At 36.5% G+C, this 25,519-nt stretch overlaps 1 protein-coding gene and 1 pseudogene across 3 annotated transcripts; both read right to left on the reverse strand.

Annotated features, from left to right (window-relative positions):
- Positions 1–19,111: 19,111 nt before the first annotated feature.
- LOC120190240 (F-box protein At3g07870-like) lies at positions 19,112–21,377 on the reverse strand. 3 transcript variants are annotated; one of them, XM_039193345.1, is made up of 3 exons: positions 21,315–21,365; positions 20,171–20,483; positions 19,112–20,116 (listed from the first exon to the last, which is right to left on the reverse strand). In XM_039193345.1, exons 2-3 carry the CDS (start codon positions 20,437–20,439, stop codon positions 19,300–19,302), a joined length of 1,086 nt encoding a protein of 361 aa, XP_039049276.1. In that variant the 5' UTR covers positions 20,440–20,483; positions 21,315–21,365; the 3' UTR covers positions 19,112–19,299. The 3 variants fall into 3 exon arrangements, with proteins under 3 accessions (XP_039049276.1, XP_039049274.1, XP_039049275.1); XM_039193343.1 differs by having other exon boundaries at positions 19,112–20,449; positions 21,315–21,377; XM_039193344.1 differs by having other exon boundaries at positions 19,112–20,482; positions 21,315–21,330.
- Positions 21,378–23,406: 2,029 nt separating this feature from the next.
- On the reverse strand, positions 23,407–24,899 carry LOC120190171 (annotated as a pseudogene).
- Between the last annotated feature and the right edge of the window lie 620 nt (positions 24,900–25,519).

Raw genomic sequence — 25,519 nt, forward strand, 5'->3', positions numbered from 1 at the left:
TTGTTTTGACTAACTGTTTTGTTTGTTTTGTTTATTTTTTTCATACTGCATAGACATATCATTAGAAAAGGCGATTGATCTGTGAGTATCGATAAAGTGGAAAGACTTTCACGATGGAAAGGAGTTTCCTAAACAAAGAAGTGAATCCAGCAGATGTAAGGAACTGGTCCGAAGCCAAGCAGAAAGAGCAGGGAGATAGTCTATCAGGGAACTACGTGTCGGATCTGTCTGATTATACACCAGCTTCTTTAAAACAGAATGAGCTTCAGGGATTGAAAACAATTTGGGAAAGTTGGAATCTTATTGAGAGGCAAGCTTTTCAGCGGACTTATGGGGATATATTTCATCTGATATACGTGAAGGTAGATCCGGTTCTCATACGAAGCATAATACAGTTTTGGAATCCGGCCTATAGTTGTTTCACATTCAACCGAGAGGACATGACTCCAACCCTCGAGGAATACCAATTTCTGTTGAATTTGCCAAGCGTTAAAGTAGACAAAGTTTACTCCCGATCGATAAAAGGGCCTTCTTTTAAGTCAAAGCTTGCAAAGATCTCGGGCACAAGCGACAAATGGGTAAATGATCGCTTGCAACGCAAGGGAGAAAGTGAGGGAGTGCCGTGGTCTCACTTACAAAAGATAGCTGAAGCACATGTAGATGAAAATGTGCGTAGAGATGTATTTGCTTTGGGTATATATGGTTTGGTAATCTTTCCAAAATGTTTGGGGCTGATCGAGCTAGCAGTAGTCGATTTGGTTGAGAAGTTAGGAAGAGAGGTGAATCCAGTCCATGCAATTCTTGCTGAAACTTTCCGATCTTTGAATATATGTAGAAGGTTGGGGGGAGGTCGTTTTATGGGTTGTGCTCAATTGCTTACTGTGTGGATCAGAAGCCATTTCTGGAAGGAAGAAAAGGTCAACTATAACCGTTTTTTGAAAGATTATTCTCCTGTTGCTGAGTACCTTACGAAGGAGTGGCCTGAAGTATCTCAGAAAGATCAATGGATTGATTTCTTCCGGAATCTACAAAGTCAAAACATAGCATGGCGAACACCGTGGCTGATGCATACACAAATCTTGTTCAAGTGTGGAGATTTGGACTGGATTATATTACTGGGACTGTGGGGAGGAGTGGGATACGCTCCTTTGTTGATATTGAGACAGTACGGTGCCCGACAGTTTGTTCCCGTGACTCATGGGTTGACTGGTGCTGAATTTGATTATAAAGAAGGCAATTATAGAAAGAAAATCAAAGATGCGGCTGATTCCTGGAGGATGACTTTTAGGACTAAAGTAATGGGAGCGGATGTTATCTTGACGCCTGATTATGAAGCCTGGAGAATCAGGAGGGTAAATGATAAGATACCTTTAACATCTGGAGAGGGATCAAGGTCGATAGAAGAACAAATCAGAAATATCCCTTCGAATCTGGAAATCCAAAGAATTGAGTTTGAAATGGAAAAGGCTAAAGATTCCAAGAAAATAGAAGAGATAGAGAGAGTAAACTTCATGTTGACTATCGAGGCTGAATTTCACGCCAGACAGTTTATAATGATGAGAGAACGGAAAGAGGAGGTGGAAGCCGATTTAGAAGACTTAAAAAAAGATTATCAAAGGGTGCAGCAAGTGAGAAAGAAACTTGGATCCAGAGAATTAGCGGCTGCAAGACGGCGAATCAAAAGTCTGGAAATTGAGAACAAGTGTCAGATCAAGAAGATAGAAGCTGGAAAAGCAAAGGTATGCGAGCTAGAGGCCGATAAAAAGGAGTTGATCAAGCAGTATAAAGCTGAGGCTCGTAGAGCTCAAAAACTCCATGAAGAAAAAGAAGTCAGCTTGAAAGAATTAGAAGAAGAAAAGAATCAAGTCCAGGGGTTAAAAACTGAGATGAACAGTATAATTGAGGACTTTGAGGACAAAGATCGAAGAATTTTAGAGCTTGAAGAAGAAAGAAAGCAAAAGAAAGAAGAGATGTGGTCTGAGAGACAGGGATGGAATCGATTCCTCGATAGAAAGCAGGCAGAGATTGGATCGTGGATGCAGAGATTCTCGACAAAAAGTCAGCAAGTAGATGAACTCACGGGAGAAATGGGAGAATTACAGATGAGATTCGAACATGAGATGAACCAATCTCGAGCTATGAATGATGAGCTCAAAAGTCATGTATCGAACCTCGAGCAATCCCTTCTGCAAGTGCAAGTTCCTCCCGCTTCAGTGGACCTAAGAGTTGCTCTCGAAGAAAACAAATCCTTCCAGAAGGAAATCAGAGAATTGAAAGGTGAACTCCAGAAGTGCCGAATTCATATTACCAGTCTAGAAAAAGAAATCAAACGCATCAATAAGGGATGGGAAAATACATACGAGCATTATCGATCCTTAGTAGAAGAGCGCGAGCGCATGATGGGGGAAGCTATTGCTCAAATGGGTGAAGTGGCTCGATACATGAACGAATTAGCCAATAGAGCGGAGATCATCCAACTGCGCACAAATCCGGTTTCTGAATATACAAGGGAGATCATCGCCATTATGAATGAAATTGTAGAGCTGAGTCTGAGGGCTAGGCCTTATATGTAATAGAACTCCTTTGTAATGAGTGAAACTTTTTATCCAATGAAAGTATTTCCGAATGGTTACTGCTTGGGTCAACGCCTTTTATTTGCATTTCATACTTGCATCATACATAAGTAAATTCATCATTTATAATGCATCACCAATAAAATATATCATTTATAGCACATTACCAATAATATGCATTCGAAGTTAAAAGAGCAATAAAATTAATTTCCGAAGGGTTATGTGACAGACGATTCTGGCAAGTAAGAACTCCAATCCTTATCACACGCGAAGTAGAGCCATGGAGGCCAAGCTTGATCAATTAAAGAAAGAAATGCAAGAAGATTTACTAAGAATACAACAAGAATGGCAGGCAAAGATGGATCAGTCACAAAAGTCAATTATAGATCAAATCCTGCAAAGCCAGGCTAATATGATGAATGAGATGATGACCAAGATGTCTGGGTTACGTACTGAAACAGTTAAAGAACCAAGCGCTGCCCCTGTTGAAGTTTCTAGGCAGGAGTCTACCCCGAGACTAGTTATCTCACCTGAAAAGCTAGTTGAACATCCTGCAGGGTCTTCAGCTGTAAAGGTTCAAATGGCTACGATTAACCCTCAAAACAGTCCTCATGAGTATATTGATGTAGATCCTGAGGAAATGGAGAAACCTAAAACGGAAGTACCAGAGCATTTAAAGGACTGGTGCAAAGGGTTTTTTAAAGAAATGGGAAAGCAGGGTTCTCAAGACGGAATGAATGCAGAGGAATTGAGTCTTGTGCCAGACCTAGTATTACCACCAAAGTTCAAAATGCCGGAATTTGAAAAGTATGATGGAAAAACTTGTCCTGTTGCTCACTTGACCATGTTTTGTCGAAGAATGACAGGATTTGTGAAGGATGATGGGCTATTAATTCACTGTTTCCAGGCCAGCTTGGCGGGGTCAGCTGTCAGATGGTATAACCAATTAACCCGAGCTAAAATAGGGTCTTGGAAGGATTTGGCCAATGCGTTTAAAGAACAATATCAACACGTTACCGATATGATGCCTGATCGTGTTACTCTCCAAAATATGGAGATGAAGCATAATGAGACCTTCCGACAGTACGCTCAGCGCTGGAGGGATATTGCTGCTCAAGTGCACCCACCACTTATTGAGAGGGAGTTTATAACCATGTTTATAGATACGTTAAAATCTCCTTATATTGATCATATGTTAGGAGTGGCAACTAAGAGCTTCTCTGATATCGTGATGTGCGGAGAGATGATCGAGAGAGCATTAAAGAAGGGGCAGATTGTCGGTAGCCAAACTCCTGCAAAGAAACCCTATATGAAAAGGAAAGAAGGAGAGGTGAATAATGTAAATTTCTCTGTGAGTAAGCCGAAGATGGGAAATTCTTCTTCATCCCAAGGAGAGACTAAGCGCGAGCATAACAATGAAAGGATGACGTTCACTCCCATACCAATGACTTACAGTGAGCTCTTCCATGGATTAGTCCAAGCTCACGTAGTGTCACCAAAATTCATTGATCCAATTAAACCACCTTATCCAAAATGGTTCAACGAAAATGAGACATGCGAATATCATGCAAATCTCAGAGGACATAACATTGAAAAGTGTCTCGCTTTTAAAAGAGTGGTTGAAGATCTGATCAAGAGAAAGGTGGTGTCCTTTAATGATTCTGAAGCACCCTGTGTTGCTGCAAACCCGCTTCCAAATCATCAGAATCAGGGAGTGAACGCTATTGAGAAAAATCAGAAAATTAAGAGGAGAATTGAAGAAATAATAACACCACTGAAATGGGTATATGCTCAAATAAAGGAGAGAGGGTTGTTGAGCCCTAGAAATGAATGCTCAACGGAAAAGACAGAGATCTTTTGTGAATACCATGGTGAAAATGGTCATCAAATTCAGGACTGTCAAGAATTCAGGCAAATAGTCCAAGAATTAATGAACAAGCAGGAGTTGCAGTTCTATGAAGAAAGAATGAGTGAGAATGAAAGATATATCTGCGCTTCTGAAGAAAATTCAAGGGAAGCTGAAAAGAATTTAAAAAAGCCTGTCCTGGTCATATCGAAACCAAATTACGAGGCCAGCAGTGGAAGTATAACATCTAGGGTGGTGATCAAAACCCTTACGCCTTTTGCCTACAAGAGTAATAAGAGTGTTCCCTGGGACTATACATGCCAAATTAATACTCCTGAGAGTAAGGAGGAAGAGGTTGCTGAAGTTGGATTTTTCACCAGGAGTGGAAGATGCTATGCTCCTGGAAAGGCTGATAAAGCAAGAGATGTGGTTATTAAAGATCCTGAGGATAAATTGAATGAGCCTGTTAAGATTGAGGAGGCTCAGGAATTTTTAAAGTTTCTGAAACACAGCGAGTATAATATTGTGGAACAGCTTCATAAGACCCCAGCACAGATTTCAATGTTATCTCTACTATTGCATTCGGAAGTACATCGAAATACTCTGATCAAAGTGCTGAATGAAACTTTTGTAGGGAAGGATATACCAGTGGAACGTGTGGACAGGATGGTAAATCATATTAATGCAGATAATTTTATTTATTTTTATGATGACGAAATACCTGAAGAAGGAAAAGGCAGGGGCAAGGCTTTACACATTACTGCTCATTGCAAAGGAGTCATCGTCTCTGGGGTGTTAATTGACAACGGATCGGCCTTGAATGTTATGCCATTCGCCACTCTAAATAGACTTCCTGTGGATGTATCACAAATGAGGGTTTGTAGCAATGCTGTAAGGGCATTTGATGGGACGGAACGCAAGATAATGGGGAAGATGATTATCCCTCTCAGAATTGGCCCTACAACATTTGAAGTAGATTTTGTTGTCATGGATATTCATCCGAGTTATAGTTGCTTGCTAGGGAGACCCTGGATTCACATGGCTGGGGCAGTTCCTTCCTCCCTTCACCAAAAGCTCCGATTCATTGTTGATGGGACTCTGGTGACCATCAAAGCGGAAGAAGACATCATTGCCTCTATCACTACAGATGCACCATATGTAGGGGTAGATGAAAATGCACTAGAGTCCTCCTTCCAGTCCTTGGAATTTGTTAATGCTACTTTTATTTCTGAAGGCAAAAGAATTCCCATTCTTCATCTTTCAAAAAATACAAAGATGCAATTAAAGGAGACCTTAGCTAGAGGAGCAAAGGTAGGGAAAGGCTTGGGAAAGAAACTGCAAGGAATCACTGAAGGGTCGGCTCCAGTTCCTAAAAGAAATTATTTTGGTCTCGGATACAAACCAACGTACCATGATAAAGTCAAGGATGCACAAAAGCTTAAGGAAAGGAGGAAGGCAAGAGTAAAGGGAGAAGATCTTGTTTGGGGACCCATGGTCATTCCACCACTCTCCAAATCTTTTGTGTCTGGAGGATTTGTGATTGACACGCGGAAACAGTTAGGGGATATTGAAGATACAGAATTTGTTGAAGATTTATTGGGAAGCCTGAGCATCAACGTTATCACAGAAGAGTCTACTGGAGAGTGTTCATTGGCATCAATCCGTCCGTGTCCTCCTGGCTATGTTTTGAACAATTACACTGTTGAAGAACTCCCTGTGTTCTATAAGCACTTTTCAAAGTAATGCATAATAACAAATCTGTCTCCTTTTGACCCAAATATAATAGGGCTTTTGTAAAAGGACAAATTGTTATTTGTCATTGCTTTAATGAAACAGTGTTCTTCTTTCATTCTAATCTTAGCAAGTATTTTATTCATCTCTTGAGTATTCTTTATTCTTTATTGATAATTATTCTCTTAATAAATATTAGATAAAATTTTTGTCCACAGCCAAATATACTCCTTTTGATTCGCAGGTCTTCAGATGTCATCTGTTCGAGTAATGATACTTTTGAACCACAAATTGATTTTGAAAATGACATGTGTCTCGAAGAATCTGAGGGTTATAAAGATGAAGAGGAATGTGAGTTAAACTCTGAGCTTGTTAGAATGATGGAGCAAGAAGATAGACAAATATTGCCCCACAAAGAGACAACTGAAACAATAAATTTGGGAACAGAAGAGGATATAAAGGAAGTTAAAATTGGCACTTCACTCTCACCAAAAATAAGAGATGGTCTTATAAGCCTTCTTCGGGAATATAGGGATGTGTTTGCTTGGTCTTATCAAGATATGCCGGGGTTGGAGACTGACATTGTGATGCACAAGCTACCAATAAAACCGGAATGCAAGCCTGTTCAGCAAAAACTTCGAAGAATGAGACCAGATATGCTATTAAAAATCAAGGAAGAAGTAAAAAAACAGTTCGATGCTGGATTTTTACAAGTGGCCAAGTACCCTGAATGGGTAGCAAACATAGTGCCAGTTCCAAATAAAGATGGCAAAGTTCGGATGTGTGTTGACTACCGGGATCTCAATCGAGCGAGCCCCAAAGATAATTTTCCACTCCCACATATCGATACTTTGGTTGACAATACGGCTGGTCATGCTCTTTTCTCTTTCATGGATGGTTTCTCAGGTTACAATCAAATTAAGATGGACCCAGAAGACATGGAAAAGACAACTTTTGTGACAATGTGGGGTACGTTTTGCTACAAGGTGATGCCCTTTGGACTTAAGAACGCCGGGGCAACATATCAAAGAGCCATGGTTACGTTGTTCCACGATATGATGCACAAGGAGATAGAAGTGTACGTGGATGATATGATTGCTAAATCACAAACTGGAAAAGAACATGTAAAAGTCTTAAAGAAACTATTTTTAAGATTAAAGAAATACCAGCTCAAGCTTAACCCGGCCAAGTGCACATTTGGAGCTACTTCAGGGAAGTTATTGGGATTTGTAGTCAGTGAGAATGGGATAGAAATAGATCCTGATAAAGTCAAAGCAATTTTGGAATTACCTCCCCCTAGAACGCAAAAGGAAGTACGAGGTTTTCTGGGAAGGTTAAATTATATTGCCAGATTCATCTCTCAGTTGACCGAGAAATGTGATCCAATATTCCGATTACTGAGAAAGCAAAACCCAGGAGAATGGGATGATAGTTGCCAAGAATGCTTCGATAGAATTAAGAGTTACTTAATTAATGCTCCTGTCTTGATGCCACCAATCCCAAACAAACCATTGATTTTATATTTGACTGTCTTTGAGAAGTCAATGGGATGTGTGTTGGCCCAACATGACGAAACTGGAAGAAGAGAACGAGCTATTTACTATCTCAGTAAGAAATTCACTGACTGTGAGACTCGATATTCCTCTATTGAAAAGCTGTGTTGTGCTTTAGTATGGACTACTAAGAGGCTGAGACAGTATTTGTTGTATCATACTACCTGGTTGATATCAAGACTGGATCCGTTAAAGTACCTGATGGAATCAACGGCTCTAACTGGAAGGATGGCGAGATGACAAATGTTGTTGTCCGAATTTGATATAGTCTACATGAACCAGAAATCAGTTAAAGGAAGTGCTATTGCAGATTTCCTGGCAAGCAGAGCATTGGAAGACTATGAGCCAGTAAAATTTGATTTTCCGAATGAGGACTTGATGAGTATATTTGTTACTGAAGAAGATACTCCGAAAAATGAAGCATGGAAAATGAACTTCGATGGCGCTTCTAATGCCGTGGGACATGGAATTGGGGCAATACTAGTTTCACCTGAGGGAGATCATTATCCTTGTACTAGTAGGCTCGCCTTTGAATGCACTAACAATATGGCAGAGTATGAAGCATGTATCTTGGGTATTCAAGCTGCAATTGAGCGCAAAGTTAAGAGCCTAGAAGTATTCGGCGATTCTGCTCTGGTTATTTATCAGCTTCGCGGGGAATGGATGACTCGAGACTCCAAGTTGATAGAATACAAGAACTTAGTGATGGAGTTGATCAAAGAGTTTGAAGAAATTTCTTTTGCTTATCTTCCTCGTGAAGAAAATCAAATGGCAGATGCCTTGGCTACGTTGGCAGCTATGTTTAAGGCCGATGATCAATCTCGAATGATGCCTATTCGGATGAGTATAAGAGAAATGCCAGCTCATTGTTGCAACATAGAGGAAGAAGAGGATGATAATCTCCCATGGTATTATGATATTCTCCAATATGTGAAGTATCGGGCTTACCCAGCGGAGGCAACTGAGAATGATAAACGGACCTTAAAAAGATTAGCAATGGGGTATGTCCTTGATGGAGATATATTATATAAAAAAAGCAAGGATCAGGTGCTTTTGAGATGTGTGGATAGAATCGAGGCCAAGAAAATACTTGAGGAAGTCCATGAAGGAGTTTGTGGAACACATGCTAATGGATTCACAATGGTTAGAAAAATCATGAGGTTTGGGTATTATTGGTCCACTATGGAAGGAGATTGTATCAGATTTGCTCGAAGATGTCATAAATGCCAGATTCATGATAACCAAATACATGTTCCTCCTTCACCACTCCATGTAATGAACGCACCTTGGCCGTTTTCAATGTGGGGCATCGATGTCATTGGGGCAATTTCACCGAAGGCCTCAAATGGACATCGTTTTATCTTAGTGGCTATAGACTACTTCACCAAATGGGTTGAAGCTGCCTCTTATGCTAATGTCACAAAAGGAGCAGTGTGCAGATTTCTAAAAAGAGAAATCATTTGTAGATATGGAACACCTGAAAGGATCATCACAGATAATGCATTGAATTTGAACAACGATTTAATGAAGGAAGTTTGCACAAAGTTAAAGATCAAACATCACAATTCGGCTCCTTATCGCCCAAAAATGAATGGGGCAGTAGAGGCAGCGAATAAAAACATCAAGAAGATCATCACAAAAGCAACTGAAACATATAGGGACTGGCATGAAAAATTACCTTTTGCGTTGCTTGCTTATCGCACGTCCGTTCGTACATCTACTGGGACAACACCATTCTCTTTGGTATATGGGATGGAAGCAGTTTTACCTATTGAGGTGGAAATACCTTCTTTGAGAGTATTGATGGAGTTGAAATTAGACGAGGCTGATTGGGTACAAAGTAGGTTTGATCAATTAAATTTGATTGAGGAGAAAAGGTTGAGAGCTATTTGCCATGGCCAAATGTACCAGAGAAGGATGATACGAGCATATGACAAGAAAGTCAGACCTCGAGAATTTCGTGAAGGCGATTTGGTACTAAAAAAGATCTTACCTATGCAAAAAGACTTTCGAGGGAAGTGGATGCCGAACTGGGAAGGTCCCTATGTTGTAAAAAAGGCATTCTCAGGAGGAGCTTTGGTGTTAACAGAAATGGATGGGGAAGATTTGCCTAATCCCGTGAATTCAGATTCGGTCAAACGATATTACACCTAAAAAAAAAAAAAAAAAGGAAAATGAAAAAATGAAAAAATGAAAAAATGAAAAAGATGAAAAATAAATAAAGGAGGGTTCAAGATGAAAACCCAAAATGGGCATCTTGAAACCAAAGGAGGATTCGAGTTGAAAATCCGTAATGGACGGCTCGAATAATCAGAAATTGAAGTGGTGGATTCCCTCGGAAGCCTAACAGTTTAGGGAAAGACTCTCATGCTCACACATCTTTTGTACGATCTGAATCTTCGAAACACATGTCAACTTTCGAGAAAGATTTGGGGTGAAGAAATAGAAGGACTCAGCATTTGATATTCACTATATTTGTCCATTGTTTTTCCTTTGTATATACTTGTTTTCTTATCCCATAAGATTGTACTTTCTCATTACCTATCTTCAGTGAAATTTTTGAATTTGATTCAATATCCTCGCATATATTCACCAAATTGCTAATCAATAACATCGGTTATTATGCCTTACTCGGAAAAGTGTCAGAGTATGGGGATTTTGAAACAGGTGTTCGCCATAGAACACATACAAAGGCACGCTCCCATCAATCATTAAACAAACCATTGAGAAAAAAGAGGGTTTAAATTAAAGAAATCAGTTTCAACATAATCATACTTTTCCCAAGCAAAGAAGTCCCAATTTAAAGGCATGCAACAAGGAAAGGCCATTCTGAATGAATTTTCTCTGAAAAATCAATCAATGACCAAAGAATCAAAGAGGCAAGATAAACTCTCTCGGGGTAGATCAGAAGGACCAAGTCAAAGGATATTTAATGAGAGGTCAAGAAGGTAACCAGGCATGGATAAATGCATAAATATCGCATGTTCCGATCAAAGAATATGAGAGATTCTCAATGCCAGGATCGAACTGAACATAACCTTTTAAGCACGCATTTAGATCATTCTTAAGAGCATATTGATAACATGAAATCATGGCATATGACCATTTTTACAGGATCTTCAGGACTTATTTCATTATTGAAGCAATGAATCAGTCAACATCAACTGACCAGATCTCCTCATCACATAGGAGAGTGTCAACATTAGGATAACCAGCCGTCCTCATCACGTAGGAACCGAGTTATCACCCTTCCTAAAGATGGCCAGAGTTCTTCATCATGTATGAACCATGTCATCTACCCTTAGACGACCAGACTTCCTCATCACGTAGGAGCCGTGTCAACCTTAGATAATCGGATTTCCTCATCACGTAGGAACCGAATTATCACCCTTCTTAAAGATGACCAGAACTCTTCATCGCGTATGAGCCGTGTCATCCCTTGACCAGATTTCCTCATCACGTAGGAACCGAGTTATCACCCTTCTTAAAGATGACCAGAACTCTTCATCGCGTATGAGCCGTGTCATCCCTTGACCAGATTTCTTCATCACGTAGGAGCCGTGTCACCCTTAGACGACCAGACCTTTTCATTGCGTATGAGCAGTGTCGTCCCCAACAACCAACATTATCCAATTTTTAAGCAAAAAAAGAAAGAGAACCAGACAAAAACGTGTCGTCTTGTCGTCTTTGCCCTATTCTTGTTAACACAAGAATGTGCAAAGAGGGGCAGCTGTAGACACCCGTTTTTGTCCGGGTCTTTTTTTTATATTATTTAATTTTATTAATTATTATTATTATTATTATTATTAAATTATATATTACAAATTTTGTACAGGCCCAATTACACACCCAAGGCCAAATCAGCAGCCAACCCAAAGCCCAGGTGGCAAGTGACAAGCCCAATCCCGGAGCCCAACAACCCAGACTGAACCAACCCATCAGATTAGGGTTTCAAACCCTAAATCAGATTAGGGTTTCAAACCCTAAATCAGTTTAGGGTTTCAAACCCTAAATCAGTTTAGGGTTTCAAACCCTAAATCAGACTAGGGTTTCAAACCCTAATCCCCTAACTACACAGCCGCCGCTCAAGCCAGATTCCAATCCCCCAGCCGCACGTTGATCTTCACCAGTCAAGCCTGAGCCGCGTGAGCAACCGTGAGCCAATCACCGAGCCACCAAGCCGAGGTGTCCCGTCGCCGCCGACTGCTCTCCTGCATGAACAGTGACCGGTTCCTGTAAAAACAGTAACCCAATCAAATAACAGTGGCCTAAACTTACCCCAAATCTAAAAAAAACCCATTAGAATAGCACCCTAAAATCCCGAAAAATCTGGATTTTATTCACCCAATCAGAGAAATCAAATCCTATCTACCTAGATATCATCATCATCTCACCAGGAATCCAGAGGGAAGCAAAGATAAAAGAACAGAAAAAAGAAGAAAAAGGAAATGGGAAACAGAAAAAACAGAAGAAAAAGGGGAGAAAAAAAAAGTTTTACCTTCTCTAACCCCACCGTGGATCTCGCTGTGACCTTCTCCGATTCCAGCTAGCCCCATTTCTGAAGGTAAAGCCTTTGTTTTTCTGGTTTTGGGGGGAGTCCGGTTCGGGTGGTAAGTTGTGGGTTTGGGTTCTAGAGGTTGGGTTTCAAAGGAGAGGTCGTTAATGGGGGATAGTTGATCGGTTTAGGTTTAGTGGCCACTGATTAGCGGTGGCAGGAGGCTTGGTCGCCTCCCATGGCGGTGAGCCGAGGGAGAGTTCTCTCCCACGGGTTTGGGTCTGCGGCTGAGGAAATGAGGGGGAGAGTAAATGATTTTAGGGTTTTAATATAACCCTTAAAAGGGTTATATTTCAGACGTCGAGCGACGTCGTTTTGAGGCATGAGTGAGGCCGAGTGGTGGGATTAAGGGCTAATAGCCCATTTGGTCCTCTTACCTCTGTAATCTTGCACGCGTGTCCTTAGAGTTTATGGGTAAACAACAGTTTAGGTCCCTGCAGCTTGTGTAATGGTTGTAATCTTACCACTTTAATGAAATTCCATCATTTCATTTTGAGCTTTTATTTTATTTTTGTTACATTTTCGTCATTATTTGCTATTAAATATTTTTGTGGTTATATCTGTATTTCAGCCATCAAACTTTAATTTATTTATACATGTGCAGTATAGTTTATTGTTGGTTCATTTTAGTCACTATTTACTATGTAAAAGAAATACATGTTTTATTTATGTTTATAATCCATGTATTTTGATTCTGAATGCATTTTGATCACTACTTTTATATATTGGGTTAAATGCTGAATATGGCTTACTTGTTTTACTTTCATTTTATTTTAGTCCTTAAAAATATTGTTGAGTTATTTTGGTTTCTAGTATTTGTCTTTTTTAATGTTTTATATTTGGGTTCTGTTTGTTTTGTAATCGCTGTTTAGTCCTTTAGTTTCTGTTTTTGGTATTTTGGTCCTTTAACTTTCTGTTATTGATTTTAGTATTTTAAATTCCTGTTTTTGCTGTTTAGCCCTTGAAGATTCTGTTTTTTTACTGTTTTAGTTCCCAAATTTTTTTTTTCATTTTGGTTTCTAAAGTTTCGATTATATCTATTTTGGTCCTTTAACTTCCTGTATTTTTGCAGTTTAGTCCCTAATATTTTTTTTTCCCGTCATTTTAGCTCTTTTAATTTCCGTTAATTACATTTTATTGCCTTAAATGATTTATTTTGGTATTTTAGTTTGGTTTGTAATATTTAATTGTTTGCTTTTCAATCCTTCATACATGTATAGTAAATGTTCTTATTTAATATTGTAAATATTTTATTTGTCATTTGCAATCATATTTGTTTCTATTTTATTTCCTTAGTTGTTAATTTCATTCAAATATTTTTCAAGAACATGAATTTGTAGAACGGGCGTGGAAAGTACTATTTGACCGAAATGGTGCAATCCGATACGACGTTCAAATAAAATATGGATTTGAAAGTACAAATTCTTCCTTTGTACGATCTTATGAAATTTTTTACTGTTATTCTATTCTTGTTATTTTATTTTATTTTATGTTCATATTGTTTGATGTTTAAATTTTAATCTTTATTTATTTATTTCTTGATTCTTAATATGAATGATGTATGCTTTGGAAAAGTATAATATGATGCATTTTATGTCAATTTTCGATATTTTTTTAATTTAAAGAGAAAATATTCTTTACAAGTAAGAAATAGACGAGGTAGCTTTCCCGGCGGAGGATTGCAAATCTCGGGATTTCTTATCGAGAAAAGGATTTTTTTTTTATTTATTTTAACTAATATTCAATAAATAGATCATAACTTATTTATTATTCTATTTTCATAATTTTTATTGTAGTAATGGTTGTTATGTTAATATTAACGATACATAAATTAAGCATATTTTATTTTCTACTCATGACGATATTATTTAGTGGTAATTCAAAGATAGGATATACTTTATCAATAAGAAATAGATGAGATAGCTTTCCCGTTGGAGGATTGCAAATCTTGAGATTTCTTACCAAGTGAAGTACTTCTATTATTTTAACAAATATTCAATAAATAGATCATATTTTTTTACTTCATATTCAAATTGTAATTTCCACCATTTACGACGATATGTAAGCTACACAGTACCAATTTTGGGCGTTGTGGGGTGTTTACCCTTCCCCACACGTAACCGACTCCCGAACCTGTTTTAAATGAATCTTTGGTAACGTAGACCAAAATTTTGTCTTATAAAATTATTTTTCTTAAAATTGTTTTTAAAAGACGTTTTTAGGTACTCGACCTACCTAACCCAAAGGTCGATGGCGACTCTTTTCAATTTTATTCAAATCCGTTCAAAATCACCAAATTTTCCGAATTAAAGTCGTAATCGTTTTTTTAAACCATAAATAATGGTTCCACCTAAAAAATAGTTATGACATACGTGTTTATTGAATAGTTAAAAAATTTCTTATAATCATCTTATATTATTAAAAAAACAATATATGTATTACCTTGCGTTCTTCTTCAAAGGACATGTGGCCCTATCGGGATTAGTTAGATTAGCTCCGGAATTAGTATGATTGTATATGAATATCTATTAATCAAAAAAATATATTAATATCAAGTTCTTTTTTAAACTAAAAAAAATAATTGAGTGATAAAATAAAGAATTAGTTGACAGACAAGTTTTTAAATTATATATTTTTATCTGTTTTTAGTGGTTTTTTTTTAAAAATAAGTGTTTAACATTTTCTTTTATTACCATTTAAGGTACTTCAAATTTCATAATATTACCATTATAAGGTTATTTCGTCAACCGCAGTTAAAATCTGTTAACCAATAACTTAACCCATTACATTAATTTATGATTAATATTAATTTTAAAAAAACATTATTTTTATAAGAAACCCTAAAATTTTCTAATTTGTCAAACCCCTAAATCCCCGTGAAGATTAGAGGTCATGCGGCGAATGCACAGTCGGAGACTAGGCGGCTCGATATTCAAGTGACGGTAAAAAGGATGATCGGTGGTTATTTATTTTATGATAATATATGAGATTTAGGGATTTAGAATTTTAGGTAACTTAAGGGTTTTAGAGAGTTTTTATAAAATAAATTATTTTAGTTTTCTTAAAAGAAATTAAAAAATAATATATTATATATCATGCACTGTTAGATAACATAATTAACGATAAAACACCTTAAATGATAACTTTGAAAAAATTAATCATTTACTTTGATTAAAAAAACTTTTATAGGCGTAAAATAATAAACAAGATGTATAGTTTAAATTTTAATTAAATTTACAATAAAAAAAAAGGATACGAAAAAAAAAACACATATTGGTGGCTAAGTAGGTCTCTAGATTTTGAATTACATTTACATGATGTTGGGAATTTGCTTCTATGTTTCGTTATAATTAACTTTTTTTTTCTTTTGCAATAACTTTGCAGTAACATGATAAAAAAACATATTTCATCGTTAGATGAGTCTAGAGTACACGTCGTACATCGAAATACAACACTAATATGATATATCGATGCACACTATAAACTAAATTGTTCTTATTAAATAAATATTATAAAATATAATGACATGTACACAATTAATCCTTTATTATTATTTAATTTAAATTTTAATAAGAATATACTTAATTTATTTTTATTAAAATTTATAATTATTTTTGGATTTTTTATTTGTTTAGGATTGAAACACTTAATTTATATAAGTTTACATATTCATTCCTAAAACAACCATCAAACTAATCATTGGTGATCCAATTCATCGCCCAAAAAACGTGTTATTGTGGTTATATAATGCCATCCCACTATGCTCTTCCCAAGATCATGTAAATTTTATCACGACTACATATTAGTTTATTCAGTTGCTTAAGGAATTATTGGTAATTTTTTATTTATATGTAATTGGAGTTTTTGTTTTGATTAATGTTACATGCTTATAGATTCATCCTATACAAAGACACGGTCTTCAGCTCCTCTCATTGCGAGTAGTTTCAGAAGTGATTTTGTCATTTTGTGCATTCACCACCAATGATGGCAAAACTCGACGATTTAGGTAATTTGAAGTCATTGTTTACATATGAAGAATTAACTGAGGTTACGGATATTTTTTTAGATCGTAGCCTTTTGGGTGAAGGTGAATTTAAGGTTGTTTATAAAGGTTGCTTATAAGATAGAAGACGGGTGGCTGTAAAGCAGCTAAAAATCAGTGGGGACTTGGTGAACGAGAACCTAAAGATGATGTTGAAGAACATGATCTTCCGACTATAAATAGGATAGTCGAAGGTTGGTTATGATGATTGTTATTGTGATGAATATATAAGTTTATATAAATTAAGTGTTCCAATCATAAACAAAAAAATTCTCGAAATAATTATAATTTTAAATAAAATATAATTTAATTATATTCATATCAAAATTTAAATTAAATAATAATAAAAGATTAATTATGGTTAGATCATTATATTTTTTCATATTTATGTAATAAGGATAATTTAATTAATGATGTATATTATGTCACAGTATGTTTTATTGTACGACGTATATTCTAGAATTTTCATTCAGCGTCTATTATGAAAGAGCGATGCTACTGTAAAGTCATACGAATGAAAATAAAGCTGATTTTGGAGGATTTTGCTTAGCTCATACGAGGGATTTATTGGGTGAAAAGATGAGAACTTTTCATTTTTCTCTTATCTTTCTTCTTCCTCTTCTCTACTCATCTTCCTCTTTCACATCAAAGCTTCATTGTTCAAAGGTGATAGCTTGGCCTTCATTGTTGAGACTGGAGTCAAGGTAACGTAAGATTGATCCCTAGAATCAACAGAGTTTCAGTTTAAGTTCTATGTCTCTATAAAAGATGGTGTTGATCTTAGATAAGAGTTTTGGAAGGATTTTAAACCCTAGAACTTATTCATTGGATTCAAGATCTTTTTGGTGTTCCAAGAGTATGGAATACTCCTGTTAATTCCTTTGTCAAGTAGGTAATCCATCCTCTACTTGTTTGATTAACACAATAGCTTGGAGAAACACCTAAAGCAAGGGAGAAGAAGAGATTTAGTGAGAGCTGAGCAATGAACTTCATTTCGGGATTTTAGTATTAAGGTAGTACACCTTCAACTTTGAAATACCGTTTGAACTTCATAAATGTGATATTTTGTTGGTTGTATACACATGTTCAGTATTTTGGGTGCTTAAGCATACTTTGGATTCAAATTCTGGCATTGATTGTTAAACATGTGTGAAATTTATGCTAAATGACACTATGTAACCCCCATACGCCTTAGAAATCGATTTGGGCTTAAACTTGAGTGTTTAGGAGTGTTTTAGAGTGATTCCCAAACTTAGAAATAATCATTTCTGGGCTTAAGTATCGGGACTTGAAAAACAATACTGATACCAATGATTTGGTGAAGAAATCTTGAGAAAAATATGGAGTATCGATACAATTTTTGTGCATTTCGATATTGTTAATTGGATATCAATACTAAGATTATGTATCGATATCGTGGAATTTCGAAGTATTTTCTGGTATCAATATTAACCAAAGGTGATGATATTATAAGGTTGACTGTCGATACCCTCAGCCTGGTATCGATACTCCATGCTTCTAAAAGTCAAGTTTGGCTTCATAAAAGATCGTATGACCAAGGGATAACTTGTAATAAGAGGATTTAACCTAAAGAGAGGCTTAATGATATCGAAGCCGCCTCTCAAGCCTATTGATAAATTGTGTGAAAAGGGGAATAAATGTGAATTATGAATTGTTAACGAATAAACAACCTCAAGCCTAATAATGTAATATATGGATGATAACAATGATGCTTAATGCCTTTAAGCAGCATAAGTTATTAAAAGATTATTTAACTCTTACATAACGTTCTAGACGAGAGAACGAGTTATATAATTATGAGAAAAGAGATGTCCTCACTTGATTTGTTTGATAGTGGTGTTTGAATAGTTAAACTATCTCGTTTGGCCTTATAAGACATTTATATATTTGGCCTATGAATACTTGTATATGTTGTGACATATTTGATGGTAATTTGTTGGATATCATGTTTGGCTTGCCATATATATTGCGAGCGAGAATTTAACCGAGATTATGATAACATTGGATTCCCCCTCTATGGTTTGTACTCGATTGCTATGGTGACACTGACCGATCATTTATTGTGTTGATTAATTGATAAGAACTATACCGATACATATGTGAGACTGAATTTCCCCTTTCACGTTGAGTACCTAAATATTATTGTGACATGGAGTGTTAACATTGTGTTTATGCATACGATTGATGTGTGGCTAGCATGTTTTTGACACTAGGTGAATCAGTAGCTCATTGAGATAATTGTTATTGTGAATGTAATCCCTAAGGCTAAAGGATACATTGTGTGTGCTGATCTTAATAGATATATCATAGATAATTAATGAATAACATGATATCTTGTTGAATGATAATTGATGCTAGGTAAAGCCAGTTAGAAAATTAGAATTCTATCATGTAGAGAACATATTGTTAATGGTTAGCACGATCCTTTATTGATGACATTGTATGCTTAGACTTGATCCTCTTTATTTATACTGTTTGTCATGCTTATGTTTATGAATTGCAAGTAGTATAGTAGAGTCGTTAATTGATTTGCATTTGTTGGGAAATGGATAGAGTCGTTTGAGATATAAAACTAGAGCATTAATGAACTCTTGTAACAAAAAGGTATTGATACATTTGAACGAGTATCAATACTTCGTGCACAAAAGTTCAGCACAAAAATGAATTGGCCCATTGTCGAGACAACATCGACCCCAAGGATCAATAAGTAGCTAATCTCGACTCTGTAATGGCCGCGGAAGAAGAAGATAAAGCACCAATCCAAAACAGGGACGTCAACCATTAAAAACCTAACCACAAGCCATTAGAATGATAGAATCTAATATGGCTGATTCAAAGGCTTCACTGCAGCCCTTATAAGATAAAGATACGACAAGTATAAGTCATAAGTTGATTAGTAATACAAAACACAAGTTCAACTACGCCAAGGAGAAAAAAACCAACAGAAAACCACAGTTCTTCTTTGTTAATTTACTACCTTAGATACTAACCAGACTGCCAACATGAACAACAGTTTTAGACCAGTTCGGCACTCCTTTCAACACGAGATTCTCAAATTTTTCATTAACTGGATCATAGAGAAAGAAGGATTTGCTTCTATGTTCCAGTAAGATCTCCCCACTTCTGAATCTGCATACAGCTCGAAATTCTGATCTAGTGGCAGGGATACTATGTATCTCCTCTGGCAGGGAACCTCCAATGATAAATTCTTTGACCCAAGACTCTTTGACATTATATTCCTTCATAACCCAGATGTCTAATCCCAGACTAGCATTAGGAACGGCAGCACAAAGATGGCCTCGGAGAACCACTAGTTCATAAAACTGCTTGTTTAAGGTCCCATAATCAGGTTGAGGAACCTCCTGGAATTGCTCGGCTGTTAGGTCAAATGATATGACCCGGTTATTCATTATGATTCCAGGTTGAGTGATCCAATGAAGTCTACCGCTGACTATAACCTGCGAAATTGGTCGAACAAATTTGTACGACACCATCCCTAAACTTCTCCATTGGGAGCCACCAAGTGTTAAAATTCGAACCCAGGGTTGAAATGAATTTGATGCAGGATGATAAGATTCAGTTCTAAACCTTCTTCTTTGATAAGCAATCTCAACCACTTTATATTCCTTTTTCGTTGGACTGAAACCGAATCCTAAAATTCCCAATTCTCCAGGATTCCTTGCTAACTTCGGCAGCTCTACCAAGTCCCCGGTTAAAGGATTGCAAGTGTGGATTTGTGAAATATTGTCAAAGCATAGCAGGCCATTCGATGAACCAACCAAAGTAGCATGCATTAGTTTCCCGAAGAATGCGGATTTGTGGATTGCAAATGTGGATTTGTGAAGTATTGTTGACGCCTGAATTTTCTTTAAGCTCTTGTTTCCTTCACTAAAAGCAGCAAAATCTACGAAGTAGTATTGGTTCTGGATGAGTGAATGACTTTGAAAGATGATGCAGGGATCATTCTCGGCCATATGTAACAAATGCTTGTTAGCAAGTAGTGAGCCTCCTATTATGCTTCGCCAGGACCGGCATACAGACTTCGATTGCACCAAAGTTGTTATAGGAAGTCTTGATAGTATTTCAAGGATGACATCGTGAGGAAGACGGTCCATCATTCTAGTTGCTCCGCATTACAAATTCGTTCCTCCTCTTAAAATGCTTTTAAGGAAGTATATTAATAGGTATAGATTCAGCATGAATAATAAGTGAAGATGGCTTGATGATGCAAAGAAGGATGCAATTAAACATAATGCAATTGGCATCAACACATCGACTAAAATGAGAAACAAAACGACAAAATAGTACTGTACGGCAGTACAGGATCCGAACAAAAAACTGTCCGAATCAAACAAACTAATCAACGATCAGTCATTAATGCTGTCACTTGCATTAAAAACGAATCATTTGGCCGTTAAGTAACTACGATCATCTGTTGATTCATATGAATTTCTTACCAATTATTGCAGCTCATCAGTATTGAATATATGTTGTATTCGGACATCCAACAATGCTTATATTCATGTAAAATATGTTTAAATCCTACATACTAGGAGTGTCGGATACACGATTAAACACACAGATAACAATCTCAAGGAGCAGTATAAACTCAAAAGAAGTCGTATGAAACACTAATTACTAGCAATTAATGTGTGGAAGACTGACCCAGCAACCTATGCATGTAACTGCAGTTTTTTTGTTTCAACTTTCAACCCATAGAAAACATACCATACCATGAGAAAATTCTAATTAGTGTTCATTAGTGTAATTAAAAACGCCCTTTGACTGATTATTAAATCAGATAATTATAATCAAGCGGTTCAAACTTCAAACCCAGTTACTAGATTCATCCGTTTATATTCAATCCCAGTTTTAGTTTACAGAAAGAACGGAAAAAAAACAACCAAACAAAAGACTTGTTTCCAAACAATTTTCCAACAATAAACTAGAAGGATGAGTTAGAATGAAGGAAAATCAATTTGATAAAAGATACCTATTTGGAGAAAGCAAAAACACCCCACGATCAGAAGAAGGCAAAGAAAACCGACATGAATTAAGCTGTGCTTGGGAAAGTTGATTTCTTCGTCTTGTTTTGTAACCACTGTGTGGCTTGTTGCTTTGTATTATAACAACTGCATTTTCCCAGGTGAAAAAGGGAATGGCTCGGGAAGAAAATGGGCTCTGACCACCGGAGGATGATGGACTAATTATACTTTGCAGCATTGGAAATGAAAATTCGTATTTTGGGCCTTAAATTTTTCTTTCAAAGGCCACTACATTTGTAAGCTCGCTGCAAAATAAAATTTAATTTTTTAAAATTAATTATTTGAATCTGATCTACAGCTTATTATGAGAGCGATTCTTCTAATCACATTTGTTTCATTGGTAAATGTCAAAGTTCGAATCTCTTATTTTACTTAAAAATCTAATATATCATCCCACAAGATCAATTGATTATTAGTAAAATAAATTCTAATTTAAAACTCCAACCATAATTTGTATTCATGATAAAACTAAAACCTAAATTGAAAGTTTTATTATGGGTAAACTACACAAATGAACACTAATGTTTGAGTAAATTTTCATTTTTTTCACTGAAGTTTTAAAAGTAACAAACGGATCATTAATGTTATCAATTTGTAACAAATCGACCACTCGACGTTAACAATATTTATCAGGAACAACGAAATGCTTATGTGACACATCAAATCACTGATACGACATCGTTTGGCCACACAAGACAGTCATATTGACCGAGTTTGACTCTAATCTGGCTTAACAATAACCCAGCTATCTTTATGAACTGACCCACATACTAACTTGCTCCACCATCCTCGCTATATGAAATTGCCACTTTACACATATAACTATTAAATAGGTAGAAATATAGAATGCTATACCGCCTCAGATTATGAGATTCTTAAGTTGAGCAAATGGATGTTTCATGGAATAATGCTCTTTCTCCTTCTTTTTTCAATGACTATTTTTTATTAGAGTCTAAACCCTATCAACTTTTATCTAGCGTGGATAAACAATTCTAAACAAGGCTGTCTAACATGTCACATCAATATTATGTTAATGAGACAATGTTTGTTAATAGTGGAGTGATCGATTTGTTACTAATCGATAATATTAATGAATAATTTGTCACTTTTAAAACTTCAGTAGAAAAAATGAAAACTTATTCAAACACTAATGATCATTTTTATACCTTACCCTTTTTATTTATTTTGAAAACATTTTCCATTTTTTAATTTAAAAAAAATTATTTTCTAAAAATTAAAAGAGCTAAACCTACCTTTCATATTTGAACATGTTTGCTCACTAAATTCAAAAAAAAATTAGATCACTTATGTTATCGTTTTATTAAGTTTAGATCATTTAAACGTTATGACATGACATATTAGTAAAAGGGTTCGATTTTTATTTCAACACTTGAATTTTAGATAAAATACAAATATGGACCTTTTTATAAACTCAAAGCAGTTTAGGGACAAATTATCAATTTACCCTTTACTCTTGGTCGTCTTTTGCACCACCAAGTCAATTTTAAAGCCCTGAATGTTGCTGGTTTGCTCCATCTCAACTTTGCAGCAATTTATGATTTTCAAGGCACCATAGCAACAATAGTCGTCTCAACATTCCCGGGAAACCAGGAATCTGGAAGTAGCTTCCATGTTCAGGATGTAATCCTTGACAAAATAGTTGAAACATTTAAATAAAACCTTTCAAAAGGCTTATCGCACAGCCGCCGCCTCCACCGCTTTCGATAAAAGTAAGCCTCCCCGAAACTTTCAGAGAGATGAATGCTCCACTTACCCCTTTTGTCCATCCTTGCCCATTATCATGGAGAAGACAGTCAATGTATATCTATGGTTTTCTAACAGAGGAGAGAAAAAGCAAGAGCAGCATGAATGTTTTCAATGTGTACGGATGGAGGAGGCAGAAAACAGTTACATAAATATTAACTTTACATGGACCGAAAACTTACCAAACATAATCAATTAATGAAAATTTGAATCAAATCTATTCATACGCTACTGAAAAATACAACTGTCTTGCCTATGGCATGTCTTCCACGGTGGTTATTTACAAGCAGCCGGATTCTGTATGCCGGAAAGTGTTGGATGCACGTTCGAACATTTAGATATGGAGGGTCCTTCTGGTCCTTTGTACGTAAGGTTGATGTCGATGAGCTTCACGTAGTCGCACGGCATACCGCTACTGCAAATAATCTTGACTGCTTCCTGAGTTGTAGAAGTGCCTCTAATGTTCTTAAAGCTAATTTTGCTAAGTTTAAATTGCATGTGTTCCATGGACAATGTTCCTGATCCGCGAGGATGGGGTTGCCGACATCTTCCATTTTAATATCATCGAAATGCATGTCCGTCGCAGTGCCGGGATACGAGGCCGGCCAAGTTTTGATCTGAACACCATTCATGGCATTAGAGATGGTGCATTTCTTCGCGTAAACTCCGTTTACCGGTTCTTCACTTTGATATTTTCCTAGACTTCCGATGCTGATGCCGTGACCTGGTCCGCAACTCACTTCCTTGACGTACACATTTTTGCTCCCATCGCCTAATGAGATGCAGTCATCGCCGGTTAGAATAATGGAGTTGAGGATGTTGACGTCATTCGATTGTCCGATATGAATTCCGTCGGTGTTTATGCTATTTCTGGGTTCAGAGACGGTGAAGTGTTCAAAAGTAATGTTTTGGCAGTGTAAAACATTAACGTGGAACTGTTTGCTGTCTTTAGTTGTTACATCTTGTATAATTGTGTTTTTAAGAGCATGTAATCTCAGATTCTGTTCATTTTGGGGGGCATGATTAGCACCATATCATAAGGGTAAAACTTGATAAATGTACCATGAAATCTGGCTTACAATGGGAAGTGTGTCGCAATATTTGCTCTTGGCTCAACTGCTCTGGCCCCAAACACTGGATCCTTGGCCATCTAAAACTCCGCCGCCGGCTATTGTTAAGCCATCGACATAGGAGATGGCAATCCAATTTGAATCCTTGAACGCTTTAGGATCAGCTGGAGTGTGAGCCTTGCAAGGACCATTCAACAATGCTTTGCTTAACATGTACGTCCCTTTCGGAATCACGACGGTGGCCGATGCACACGCTTGTTCCCAAGCATTCAGCAAAGCCTGTATATAAACAGGGCAAAAGAAATTAACCTGCATTTCAACAGAAAAGCTTTTTCATAGTTCATTATCCATACATATATTTTTGCTTACTGCGCTCATGTCCGTTTTTCCGTCCGCCTTTGCGCCGAAATCGGCAACGACATTGAAAGCAGTAGATTCAAGTATAAGGATTGATGTAAAGAAAAACAAGAATGGTAGGAGTGCAATATTCATTTGTATAGTGATTTGTGCTTGCTGTGTTTTTAATTCTTTTGAATGAAATTTGGGTTGAAACCATTTGTACGCTGTTCAATGGAAAGAAATTATTTCTAATTTTAGCGTTTGGCCATGGCAACTGAGCTCAGCTTCCCCTTCTGTTATTAGTTCTCTTGTGTACTTAACTATAGGGTAAGTAATATTTACTAGCTGATCACCACACATTTTAATCCTTCATTATACTTCTTTTAAGTGAACATTGGCCAACATAAAGGCAAATGTTTTCAACTTATTATACATTTTTGTTTGTTTGTATGGAGTAAATATAAGGTAATATTTTTTCAAAGACTTTCAATCATTTGTTTAAAGACTCTCAACCATTTGACATTGAATGCTTACACCATTGCATATAGGCTACTCGAACCCAAAACCTTAAGAGAACAATGATCTCTTAACTACTAACATAGTTTGACTAGTTTTACCGGAAAAAAGGTGTATGAGATTTGTATTATATGATTCATCTTGGGATTTGTATTTTATGCATATTAAAATAATTAATATTGCAATATCCTTCTTGTGTATATGCTTTTTGAGACGAGAAGAAGAAGAATGACACGTGATTTTTTTATTTTAATTTTTAATTTCCAAGTCAGATTTTTGTTATGTTAATAGGTTAACGGAAGTCAACAGCTAAAGAATTTAAACCGGATTGATCGATAATGTGAGGGACCAAAACCATTTTTTTGAACCGGTGACTAAAACCGATCAGATCGAAAACAGAAGCACTATCAGTATAGTTTACCCCATTCCAAAATCTCTTATCTTCGATTCAACGGTGTTTCCTT

The sequence above is a fragment of the Hibiscus syriacus genome, unplaced genomic scaffold, assembly GCF_006381635.1.
Source record: "Hibiscus syriacus cultivar Baekdansim isolate YM2019G1 unplaced genomic scaffold, ASM638163v2 tig00116962_pilon, whole genome shotgun sequence".
In the NCBI taxonomy this organism is placed as follows: domain Eukaryota; kingdom Viridiplantae; phylum Streptophyta; class Magnoliopsida; order Malvales; family Malvaceae; genus Hibiscus; species Hibiscus syriacus.

Bases quoted from the DNA above. Each gene is read 5' to 3' on its own strand.
- LOC120190240 (XM_039193343.1), bottom strand. From the start codon at position 20,439: ATGATGGACCGTCTTCCTCACGATGTCATCCTTGAAATACTATCAAGA.